At 33.6% G+C, this 12,285-nt stretch overlaps 2 protein-coding genes across 2 annotated transcripts; one reads left to right on the top strand and one right to left on the bottom strand.

Moving 5' to 3' along the window:
* The first annotated feature begins 4,257 nt into the window (after positions 1-4,257).
* Positions 4,258-6,960, top strand: LOC109190555 (cytochrome c oxidase assembly protein COX16 homolog, mitochondrial-like). The gene is made up of 4 exons (XM_019341058.1): positions 4,258-4,348; positions 5,531-5,739; positions 6,137-6,263; positions 6,520-6,960. Exons 2-4 carry the CDS (start codon positions 5,549-5,551, stop codon positions 6,589-6,591), a joined length of 390 nt encoding a protein of 129 aa, XP_019196603.1. The 5' UTR covers positions 4,258-4,348; positions 5,531-5,548; the 3' UTR covers positions 6,592-6,960.
* Positions 6,961-7,618: 658 nt separating this feature from the next.
* LOC109190553 lies at positions 7,619-11,041 on the bottom strand. The gene is made up of 2 exons (XM_019341056.1): positions 10,484-11,041; positions 7,619-9,890 (listed from the first exon to the last, which is right to left on the bottom strand). Exons 1-2 carry the CDS (start codon positions 10,706-10,708, stop codon positions 7,935-7,937), a joined length of 2,181 nt encoding a protein of 726 aa, XP_019196601.1. The 5' UTR covers positions 10,709-11,041; the 3' UTR covers positions 7,619-7,934.
* Positions 11,042-12,285: the final 1,244 nt, after the last annotated feature.

The following is a 12,285-nucleotide window of genomic DNA, read 5'->3' as shown; positions in this document are numbered from 1 at the left end:
CACGTACGTTATACACTTGCGCACAAACACATAAAGATATATTTAATCCCATCTCTCGATCTCCCCAAAAACAAAAACCATTTGAATTTACAACTAAATTTCACTAACCAAACAACAACAATAAGACGTTGTTTGGAACCAATAAAATTTTTGAAAAAGTGATAAAATGGGATGTGTTTGCTAGGAACAATTTTTTAGTAATAAAAGCATTAAACATGTTTCGTATTGGCAAAGAAACAAAACAATTGAATTTCATTAAAGGTTATTTCAATCCTTTGAATGGTCTGTGAAATTTGCTGCTTTATTCTTTCACATTTTTCTCTTTTGTCATAAAAAACCAATTAAAACGAAAAACGTGTTAATGAGCATCTATTTTCTGTATTAATTTTCAACATTCTTTTAAAAATTTCCAATATATCATTGTCACATGCGAACAACAAATCTATTGTTAATTGTGAGGTCTTCTACTCTTCTTTCCAGTTTCAAAAATACATACATACTCGCTACTTGTACATAACTATTATATAATTATTAAATATCAAATCACACATGATATATCTTGATTCTAACCAAATTATTTTACACTCATTCCTTAATAACCTACTCTCTTCCATTGAATACCATATTTACAAGGTGCACGTATAATCTGTTTACTTGGAAGAATAATAATATTCTCTCCTATCCCATTTTGTATTATAATGGGCGCTATTAATTGTTTATGCTATATTTATAATACGTTGCTTTCAATATTATTTTAGTGCAAATACTATCGCATTATAATTAGCATTTAGTTGTGGTTGGTAGATGCTCCCAACTTGATATTTGGCAATGCCATGATTCAAGAGACACGATTTCATTGGTTTTTTTTTTTCCTCTTATATTTTAAGCAGTGGAGTAAGAAGTACAAGAAGCAAGTTTAATTGTGTTCCCATCAAAACTTTGACCCTAAAACTTCAATTTAATTAAAAATTATATATTTCATATAATAAGACTATCAAATACGTGGAAGAGATTTATGTCAATTATGTATAAGGTTGGAAATTACTTGTGTACATACAATAACTAAAGCTATCAAAACGAGTTTAGCCTGTCAAATCTGTTTGCCCCACCATTTAATGAGGTTGGAGCGGACGGGAAATTTAGAAACCTACCATTATTATTATTATTATTATTGTTGTTGTTGTTGTTGTTGTTGTTGTTGTTGTTGTTGGTGTTGTTAATTAATTTTCTATTTAAATTTTACCATTTTAATTTTTAAACTTTGTATTAATATTTGTTTAATTATCTAAGCCATTTTATTGTCCAGTCATTAAAATTTTAAATTTATTTTTAATTAAATTAATCTTTAAAATTTTTATCAAGTGGCATCACCAAGCCCACGAGCCTTGGTGGTGACAGGGTATGCTAGCATTTTTAGGCTCACTTACTCAGTAGTTACTTGGCAAACCTGTTCCAATCCGATTTGACAAAACTAACAACAGTACTATTAGAAGAGGTGTTCTTAAATGTGTGATCTAATAAAAAAGTTGGTAATATTTTTGTAATTAGAATAATATATAGTTATATTTTTACTATTTATGAAAATATCACATTTTTTTTTTATTTATAACAATTAACATTCTTATTATTTAGATTTTTTTTCTTAATTTTGTATATCAGTAGGAGATTGTTGCAAAGGATAAGACAAAATTATAGTGACATCTTAGACAACAACAAACATAATGTCCCTCAAGTATGAGGCTTGAAGAAAAGCCAAATTGCACTGTCATTGATTATATGATAATGGTTTAATTTTTAAGAAAACAAAGGTGTATAGGTGTACTAAACCATGTTTATCTAATCTATACATCATATCATTATTGCAGCCTAATTATTAAGGTATCCACATAAAAAATTGTAACATTAATTACTCCGTATTACTTAATTGATTTTTTATATAAATGTATAATTGTCATCATTTAATTATAGTTACGTGGGTGTTTGTTGTACCCATTTTCAATAATATCCGTGCAGGCACCTTGAATTCTTGCAATGATTTAGATAATTTGGTTAATATTGGTGTACTAATAAATTTATTGTAGTGTGATTATGAGTTTTTTGTTGTCTGTAGTTTTCAGTATGATCTGGTTAAAGGATTAAAGTCTTATAATTAAATTATATGTCATGATTGCTTCTGAAATTTATTTGTGTCATGGTTGATTAATGATATGAATACATTTATTTGGTTTAGTTATGGGGAAATTATTATTGTTATTTTTAAAATCTACTTTTGAGGATTTTATAATTCAACATAAATATTGCATTGTAATTTATAGTGTATTTTACGTATTAGAACCATATTATTTGTGTGATTGTGTTTGATAATTTGTCATGGACTTTTTAAAATTATTTGAACTTTGTCCCCACTTACAATTTTTTTTTTTTTTTAATCAGCACATGACTGTCCTTGCTTACGAGAAAAATAAAAAATAAAAAAGAAGATATATTATAGGGTTAATTCCATTTTTTGCCATAGATTTATAGCCTTGTAGGTGACAATCTACTTTTAGTCCTTTTTTTTCAAAACATTCATTTTTTGTCATAGTATTATTATGGCATGACCATATTTGGTTTCCCGTTAACAAAATCGTTAAAATATCGTTAAATAAAAGATTATTTCGATCATTTTTATACAAAGTGGATTAACCCGCTATATTTTTATTTGTATTTTTTTGAAAAAAAAAATCATAATTGAAAACCTAAATGTCCTTGTATTTTACAAAATTTAAACGATTTTACTGATGAAAGACCAAAAATTGACATATAACAATAATACTAGGACTAAAGATAGAAGTTTTAAAAAATGCAGATTAAAAATGAATTGTCACCTATAAATTTAGGACCAAAATAAAATTAACTCTATATTATATATGTGTGAATTTATTTATTTAAAAACAATGTGTTTGAAGTTTCAGAGTCATCTCTCTCCAGCTTTCACCCTCTCACGGTTACTTGTATTGAATTTTCTTCCATTAAATTCCAAATGCATCACATCCTTATTATTTATAGACTAAAAATATTATTGTTGCTAACATGCGAAGCAGGCTAACGTTGTAACTTTTGACAGCTACGAGACAAATTAATGGTACAAATGTGTTTCTGGACTTGTTCATATGGTTATCTCTATAATTTACCAGAAAGTCGGCAAATATTATCGGAATATATGCGGTATGATTTGCCCCCGTTTGGTAAAATGGCTGTTAGGTGTTAATTAGAGGGTATACATAGTTGATAACATTAGTTGATTGTAAAAAAGTGTTTGATAAATTAACTGTTAGTTGATAGTTGTTTGGTATAATTTCTTTTCTCAAAAAGCTAATTGAAAAAGTTTTTTGGAGTTGCAAAAAGCTAATTAACCAAACATTTATATTGATATTTTAAATAAATTAAACAATTAATAGTGGTCAAATATGTCAAAATTGGGCGACCAATTTTTTACCAAACAACGCCTTTATGAATCTATATATGCCAATGAACAACTTACACATCGAGTTGAACTTGAAATTTTGAAGTTATCCAGCTAACCATTCGACTAATTTGTTTAGAATCATCTCACATATGATCCCCTCTAGAAATAGAGACATGCTGCTTTGAGCCCCACAGGTTTATTTCAATTGATTCGATCACTTACCTTAAAGTCAAATTTTACAGTAATGTGGAGGTTCAAATCTCACTGAGAATCCTTTAGAAGTGATGAAAACCTCAATTCTATTTGTGTAGAATGTACAAGTAAGGAGTGAGAAATTTGAAAATAAAAAAAAATATAGACATGTTGTAACCCATCAATAGTTATTGTGTGGACCACAGTCCAAAAATGACATCATTTTGTGTATTTTCACACGACCAACTGTAATATATATTTTTATAACTCATAACGTACATTATTCTAACTTATAAAGTATATTTTCTTACCCAAAAAATTTTATTATTTTAACACATAATATATATTATTTCTAACACATAAAATACATTATTTTAAGTCATAAAATTCAATGACGTCATTTTAAACTGTAGTCCGCACAATAATTTGCCATGATTGAGTCTAGAGCAGCCCGGCCCACAATTTGCACAATTGCATCTATATTGGGCCTCTATTCTCACCCCAAAAGTCTTGTGCACTGCACTGTTAATACTACAAATCATAAAAAGATAAGGGCACGTATCGCAATTTTAGCATAAATTGGGCACAAAAATATAATATCTATTAAATTGTAAATTTCTCCTCCTCTGATCTAAACAGATAACCGCCATTTGCTAAGCGCAGACAGAGAAACAATGAGCAGTAATACGGTGCCGTTTCGCATCTAAGGTACTCCCTCTCTCTAGGCGATTTGATGTACACATTTCCTTTGCATTTACATACTTACTTCTCTGATTCCTTTGGAAATTTGATGAGATTCCTAAAACATGAAACCTGGTACACAGGCCAAATGGTTAACTTGTGGATTGAGAAACTTTGCCGCTATTAATTATTCCTATCACCTATCCCCCTTTCATTTTGGATGAAATTTTCTATTGTTTATGGATTGATTTAAATTAAGAGTGTTGAGTTATTGATTTTTAGTTGCACTTTTGTGGAGTGGTTGAGGTTATTCATCATCATCATTTTTCTTATTTTCATATGTTTAATTTTTATTTTTTTTTTAATGGATGCAAATTGCTACGTTTGACCTCCATTAATATGAAGTTTGCTGGATGATAATGGTCTAATTTCTTTACTAAAATTGTTTTATTTGAATTGGTGTGATTTGTATTAGTTGCATTCATCTGATTGTGCTTGTTGAACTTTGCTGTACTATTTGGTTGTACAATGCTTGTTGTTACAATTTGTTGTGTAAAAAGTTGAATAAGAAATTTCAATGGAGTTTGAATAGCTTGAAGTTTGAACTGAGCTGTGTTTTGAACTTCAACTTTTGAATCAGGCTGACCGTTGATTATTGGGGCTTGGCTAAGCTCAATTACACCCCTAATTGGAATCATCTTTACTTTTTTTTTTTCCCAAACAAAAAAAAAGAAAAAGAAAAAGAAGTTGTTTAATAGAAACCTTAGTGTTTGCAATATTGTCTGGATACAATAAATGGAGAAATTATTATTATTATTATTATTATTATTATTATTATTATTATTATTTAAAAAAAAAAAAGAAGATATGCTTTGCCCAAATCCAGTGATACTGAACCTGGCAACTGTCTCTGGAAAACTGAAAATGTAAAAGAAGAACAGTTGCCAATACCCAGTGTCTGTGGTGGAAATAGTTCCTGCATGCAATGGGGTGTTGTGCAGTGTGGTGAGGGTCAGTTACTGCCAAAATGGCATCCTTGTGTTGTACTAAATAGGAAAACACTGTTCGTTTAATATATAAGCATGCAAATTGCAAATCCTCTGATGAATGAGTTGATCTGATTGACAAGTGGAACTAAGAATACATTGTTTATAAATACCATCCTACTTGTGAGGGCTGTGAATGGCTGACTTTCAGATTGTGATGTAGGACATCCAAAGTTAGACAATGGCTCAAGTAACAATGGATCCTTCTAAAAAAGTTGATGACAATGTTGCTTCCTCTACTTACAAATCTCAAAATTCAGCATCATCATTCAAAAGGTTGGGCAGGAAATCACCATTCACTAGATATGGACTTCCTATGATCTCACTAATGGTGCTTGGGTCTTTTGGCCTTGGCCATCTTCTGCAAGGCAGGTTGGTTCAAATGTTTATTTAATTAAACGTCAAATTATGTTTGTTGTTTAGTTGCTAGCTAAATATAGTTCACTAAACTATGCTGGAAACTGAAACATCCCTTTCCAGGATGGATTTATCCAAAGTCACTTTGAACTTTTAGGTTGCAGTGCTAAGGAAATTTATATTTAAGTCTTCTGAATCCTTCCATCATTTGGTAAAATGAAAGTAGCTCTTCCATCATTTTAAAGCTTGTTTGGAGATTAAGGAAGGGATCAACTGTTTAGATTGTCTATGCTTTTCATTGACAATTGCCTTTCTCAAGTGCCAAAATTCTTACATAGTTGCTCTTTGCTATGCTCTTTTATTTACTTTTCATTTATTTAAAGATTAAATCTTGTGAAATGTTGTAGTTCAGCAAGGATATTGCTAAAGTGAAGGATGATCGTGAGTGGGAGATCATTGAGACAAGAAAAGCACTTTCGAAAGAAGGGCCTGTCAATGCATATAACCCCAAAAAGATAAGTTTGGAGGATGAGTTGAAGGTATGACAGTTTTGACCCATATGTGTGTGCATAGAGGTTATTGCAAAGTACCAAATGAAGCCAGTTTTTGTTCGGTTGTTGCTTCTATTGCAATGGAGGGTATCTTGCATTTCTTTTTCAAGCAGAGTAGTTAGAGTAGAATGATAGTCTGTGTTCACATAGTAGATAAGCAATACCCCAATTTACTGTGAATTTTACATGTTGACTTTTTTTCCTCCTATTTAGTTTGTCCTCTAATTTCCCTTGCATATTTCAGGCTCTGCAAGAAAAGGTTGATATAAACACTTACGAATACAAGAGAATTCCTAAGCCCAATGAGGGCAAATGAAAAGGCAGCATTTTTCTGAGGCCATGGCCAAAAGGTGCAGCCCAAGAAAATTCATCCTTCAAAGCTACAAAGCCAGCAGCTCTCCTGTTCATTAACAATACCCTTTTACCAGACACTGAAGGCGTAGTAGGCTTTATCTACTTGTAGTTGATACTAGGCTGAGTTTTGATTAATGGCTCAAAATTTCTGCTACTAGATTCTTTCAAGCAAGTCTTGAGTACACTTAGAGTAGCTATGAATACCACTTTTTGAGCTGTTGAAACTTGACTTTAGCACTTAATGTTAATAAAGATACCTTTGCTATTAGGGGCTATATCTTCTAAAGTCAGAACACATGTTTGAATGAAAGGCGTTTTATTGAGTTTCAAAGAGCAGCCTTCTAGATCATTGAAAGGCCAGTGGGTACAGGGTGCATTTTTTTTCTTCTTTTTTCATTGTCTCTTTCTACTATTACCATTATTTTGAATTGTCCAGTTATGGGGATAATGGTGTGTTTTTTCAGGCGACAAAGTGCTTGAGCCTTTTAAAAGGCAAGTGGTAGAGAGAAAATTAAAAAGCAGGAGCAAACCCAAAACTTTTGTTAGTGAAAGTGGAAAAGGGGCTTTTACATCCCCAAATGCAAAGTCAATGTAGCTGTTTTACTTTGTTCCTGCATAAAGATAGCTTTTTTTTTTTTTTTTGTGAGTGACTGTACACTCTCATCTCTTAAGAGAGGTCGGGAGTTCGAATCCCCTCTTGTATGAAAAAATCAAACTGGCCAGCACTCTATCCCTTAATTGGGCCTGTTCGCTGTGAATGAAAATTAGTCTGAGTATGGTACGAGCACCTCATGGCCCGACCAAGAAAAAAGATATCTTTTTTCTCTCATCCTTTTGTTTTCATGGTCTTCTCTGCTTTTCTCTACTCATTATATTTTCAAATGCAGAGACTGTTGTTGGACATGGAAAAGCAGGAACCAGGTTAGTATGAAATTAAGATTTTGAGATATAATTCTTTAGATAATTCATTAACACTTCACCAAGGTAAATTGCAAAATAACAAACATATGTTGCATACTTGCATTTTCCCATAGATAAAAAGTTCTGTCCCTATGTACAGCACCCACAATAATAACACAATTAGGAAAACACAAGGAAGATAGAAAGATCTAAGAACCTAACTAGCCTTGGTCTTCTCAAATACCATTTGCCCAAAATTATATTGCACCCCTCACTGACATCCATTACTTGTTTTTATTCCATCACATGAAATATACTGACAATCTTGACTTCTCATATCTCCAGTTTAGCCCACCCAGGCAAAGTCAACATAAAACAAAAAGAGATCTTCATCTTCTGGCCATGTTACCTGGGTCTTGGTTGCGACCCAAGGGGCCAAACTGGGCGAATGGGCCTTTGAGAGGAAGGGCTGCCCAGTAACGCAGCCTGAGAGCGAGTAACCATCTCGAGCATTGAAGGAGTTTGATATGCCTGAACCAAGCTCGACCCATCTATAGAATCACCCCGGGCTGTCGCTCTCTGCCAAGAATGTGAGCTCAGGCCTGACAAAATGTAGGCTCTTCCTGATGCTTCATATACTTGTCGGTTTGCCATCCTCTCCTGCATTTCTTTGAGCTCTGTGTTGAGCGCAAGACACAGTTGGTCATGACATTTGATTGACACTGATCGGGATAACACCTTCCGGCAATTTTCAAGGATAGAAGTCGCACCAACCAGGTCTCCTTTCTCAGCTGCAGTCCGTGCCTGTGCCATTGCCTCGGCTGCTTGAAGCCTGTTTTGCTGCCTATCAACTTCTATTGACACACTCGTTTCTCCTGCTTCTTCTGGTCTACTGATCCTAAGTTCTTCACTTTCAAGGTTCACCATTTCTTTTGTTAAGGGATCCTTGTAGACACACCTCACCTTCAACAATGAAGTTTCATTCCTCAAATAATCAGCAGGCACTTTAATTGAAACAAGAAAGTCCCTTTCCTCGTCAGCATATAGATCGCCAACATCAATGGATCCTTTTCGTCCATCAGACATGATACGGTTATGGTAACTGCCTGCTCTTAAAGAGCTTAGATAGACTCCGGGATGGACACAGTCGATACTTAATTGGAGCTCCTTTACTACAACACTCAGAAGGCCTCCAATGCACTGAGCAAATGCATCCTGGATCACGCCTTCTGTTTCAATGAAGGAAAATGTTCCTCCTGAAATCTCTGAAATTGAGTGCATCGATGAAGCATCATGATCTGCACCGAACCCGAATGTGTGCACTGGAATTTTAAAATTTGAACCTTCTCCACCACCGTGCATTGACAAAGGAAGAAGCAAGTGGTAGTTAGGTTGCTGCTGATTGGCACCAGAACTACTGACGGTATATGTGTCTTGACCATCAGATAACAATATTATACTTGCAACTGGGTTCTTTTCCCTTCGGTCTTCCATTATCTTGGCACCCTTTCTCAAGCCTTCCGCAATATTTGTTCCACCATTTGCAACCAAGGAGTTGACGGCTTGGAGTGCCTCATGCCGTCCGGTTTCAGACATCCTTCGGAGGGGGAAAAGACGGCGTGCTGTTGAAGAAAAGGCAATGACTGCAAGCCTGTCACTGGGACCAAGGTTCTGTATCACAAAACTCATAGCTCGCTTTAGAAGAGCGAGCTTTGTACCTGCCATACTGCCACTTATATCAAGAACCGTGACAAGGTCAATGGGAGCCCGAGGTGTTTGGATAACCTGGGGCATATCAGGCTGATTTCTACACAGGATTTTCCCAGAATCGGAAGCGGGAGCTTTGAGATGGACCAAGACGGTGAAGTTATCTGAAGCATTGAACCGTGAAACAGCTGGAACTTCCGGGAACATGCTCATCTTTGTCATTCTGCTTTCTCCACTATCAGCAGTATCTGATGTGCCAGCTAGTTTCTGAATCTGAGATGAGTCGAGTTGATGACCCAAAGATTCATCGTCATCAAACATGGTTGGCTCTGGAGCCTGAAGCAGTGGTGCCACATGTCGGAATGGGATTGGGCGAGGAGGAGGAGGAGGTACATGCCGGAGTACTGTCATTAGCGCGTTATTTTGAGGCCAGTTAACAGGATTCACTCTAGCCCTTCCATGGGGAGGAGGATCCAAACTAGGACACTGCAACGGAATTTCTTTCCACTTTGCTCTGCATATTGGACAAACTTGGTTTCCATGTTTCACATTCGACGCAATACATTGGAAATGAAACGAATGCGAACATTCAGCAGTAAATATAGCATGGCCTCCTCCCGGCTTCATCGAGGCCAAACATATCGAGCACATCTTCTGAAATTTTAACCCAAACAAATCAATTTACAAAGTGTGCTAAAAATTCTACATTCTAAGTTGCACAAAAAAGTTAACTGGATGCAGATTTGGTTCATATATCATTCATCAAAACATAGAGCTTAAATCTACCTTTTTTACCCACCCTTGAAGGATCAATATGAAGAACTACCCACAAGTTACAAGTTCAACTCTTAGCAGACCAATCTATTGGTCTTCTAGGTGTGAGCCGATCAGCTATGGGCAATCTAAACTGATTTTTGCTGGGTTTTTGTCACTGAAAAGAAAAATGAAGAACTACCCTCACATGGTTTCAATGTTTTAAGAAAAAAACTAAACTTTACTTATTGGTTTGGATAAGTTCCTCAGCAACCATAAAGAACATATGTACTAAGATTCCTCATTCCTTTTTTGCAATAAATAGTGAATCCAATCAATCAATCAACTGGAACAAACATACATGGGAGGAAGAAAAACAATTTCAGAATCTGTGTTTTAAATCTCAAAAAAAAAAAAAAAAAAAAAAAAAAAAAACATTTATTTACCCAGAAATATATAGAAACTGAAAAGAAAGAAATGGGCAAGAAAACAACCTTGGAAGATCTGCTCAAGCTTTTAGAGAGCTTAAAGCCATTGGAGGCCGGGGTGGGTGGAGACAGCAAGGCGGCGCCGGAGTGCCTGACGGAGGCGGCGCCGGAGGAGGAGGATATGGAGTCCAGGTCATCATCGTCGTCTTCATTATCCAGACGAGTTCTGGGAACATGAGCGCAGAGATTCAAGCCCAGAGCCACCTTCGCTTTCCTCCATTTGCTCCCCATACTCTACAACGAGATTCAATTGGGAAAACAAAAAAAAAGCCCTCTTCTTTACAATGGGTATTTACCAAAAGACTCGAAGAAAAAGCTCCCCACTTTCCTCCTTTTCTTTTCTCTCCCCCCTCACTCACTCACTGTAGCAGTACCGCAAAAAGGAGAGAGAAAGTGGAGCGCGAAAGCAGAGAGAGAGAGAGAGATGGAAAAAGAAGAAATGTGTGTTGGGTGAAGTGTGGGAGGATTGAAGAGAGCTTAAGAAGGCAGAGATGGAGAGAAATGAAAATGGGTGGTCATTTTATTGGTGTTCCTTTTGGCGGCCATAGCCATGAATGTGTAAAGAAGACATTTTTATTTGAGGTGTGAATGTATAGCGGCGCAGCGGTTGGACCATGAGGAGGCGTTGGTGTTGACTTTTGCAACTCCCAATTCCTGCACGCGCCCAGTTTTTCTATCCTTAACTTGAAAAATGAATTATTTTGGTAATAGAAAAATAATATACTTAAATGTCTTCTAATTTTTTATTTTTTTAATCTATAAGACATTTTCAAAATTTTTATAAATCTTTCTTCCCCTTTGAGTGGCGTCAAAGGAATGGGTTGGTAACAATTTGTCTGGTTATTATGTTAACTAGATTGTGCTAGAATGGTTAAAATATAAGTCTGATTAAGTCGAATTAATATTAAATAATAAAAATTTTAGCATGACTCAACTCATGTTCTAAAACATTTAATTTTTTCTTTCAATTTATTTAATTTAGATGTATTATGTTTGTCAATAACCAATTAAATATTGATTGAGTTGGACAAAATCAAACAATAAAAACTTTATTTCGGCCAACAATAAAAATAATTAATTTTTGTTCTTAAATTTATGTAGTTCAGTGTTATTATATTTATTAATGTCTGATTAAATATGAGTCAATTCAAGTTGAATCAAACAATAAAAATATTGATCCAGCTCGACCTACATCCCCAACAAAATAAAAAATTTAAAAAAAAAATTCATTAGTTTCACATTATTATATTGATCAATTTATGTATTTTTATTTTTATTATAATAAAAAGTTACAAGTAAAAAAAATTATTCATTTAGATTTATTATTATTGTCATTTATAACTGTTATACATTTTAATTTATACTTTTTATTTTAATATAAATAATTATTATTCCTATTATTATTAAACTTATTAACATTTAATAAGAAATAACTTTATAATATATTTACATTCTTGTTTTCAAAAATCCAACCAAAAAGAAAAAATAAACTTTTTTGACTTTCAATCAAACAACAATAAAATGAAAATATTTTTTAAAATTGTTTTTATAAAATATTTTTTAATGTTTCCAAACAAACCTTCACTAAATTATTTACAACTCTCAAAATACATAAATTCAAAAAAATAATCTATTAATACAAATAATAATATCCTAAAGAGTAATTATGTTTTTTTTTTTTTTATAATAGTCGTATCATTTTTTTTTTATAATTCATTATCACATTTTCCTGTTATTTTTATTATTTATTAATCAAAAGAGCTAACCCTTTTTGTTTATTTTCTCTAATACTTTTTTGTTTATTATTA

This window comes from Ipomoea nil, unplaced genomic scaffold (assembly GCF_001879475.1).
Source record: "Ipomoea nil cultivar Tokyo-kokei standard unplaced genomic scaffold, Asagao_1.1 scaffold1576, whole genome shotgun sequence".
NCBI classification, from domain to species: Eukaryota; Viridiplantae; Streptophyta; class Magnoliopsida; order Solanales; family Convolvulaceae; genus Ipomoea; species Ipomoea nil.
Note: the sequence above shows the minus strand (reverse complement) of the source record. Positions and strands in the feature narration are given on the sequence as shown.

Coding starts and splice junctions, on each gene's coding strand:
- LOC109190555 (XM_019341058.1), top strand. CDS start 5,549: ATGGCTCAAGTAACAATGGATCCTTCTAAAAAAGTTGATGACAATGTT. Junction 5,740..6,136: donor GGCCATCTTCTGCAAGGCAG/GTTGGTTCAAAT, acceptor GTTGTAGTTCAG/CAAGGATATTGCTAAAGTGA. Junction 6,264..6,519: donor GTTTGGAGGATGAGTTGAAG/GTATGACAGTTT, acceptor TGCATATTTCAG/GCTCTGCAAGAAAAGGTTGA.
- LOC109190553 (XM_019341056.1), bottom strand. CDS start 10,708: ATGGGGAGCAAATGGAGGAAAGCGAAGGTGGCTCTGGGCTTGAATCTC. Junction 9,891..10,483: donor GCTTGAGCAGATCTTCCAAG/GTTGTTTTCTTG, acceptor TTAAAATTTCAG/AAGATGTGCTCGATATGTTT.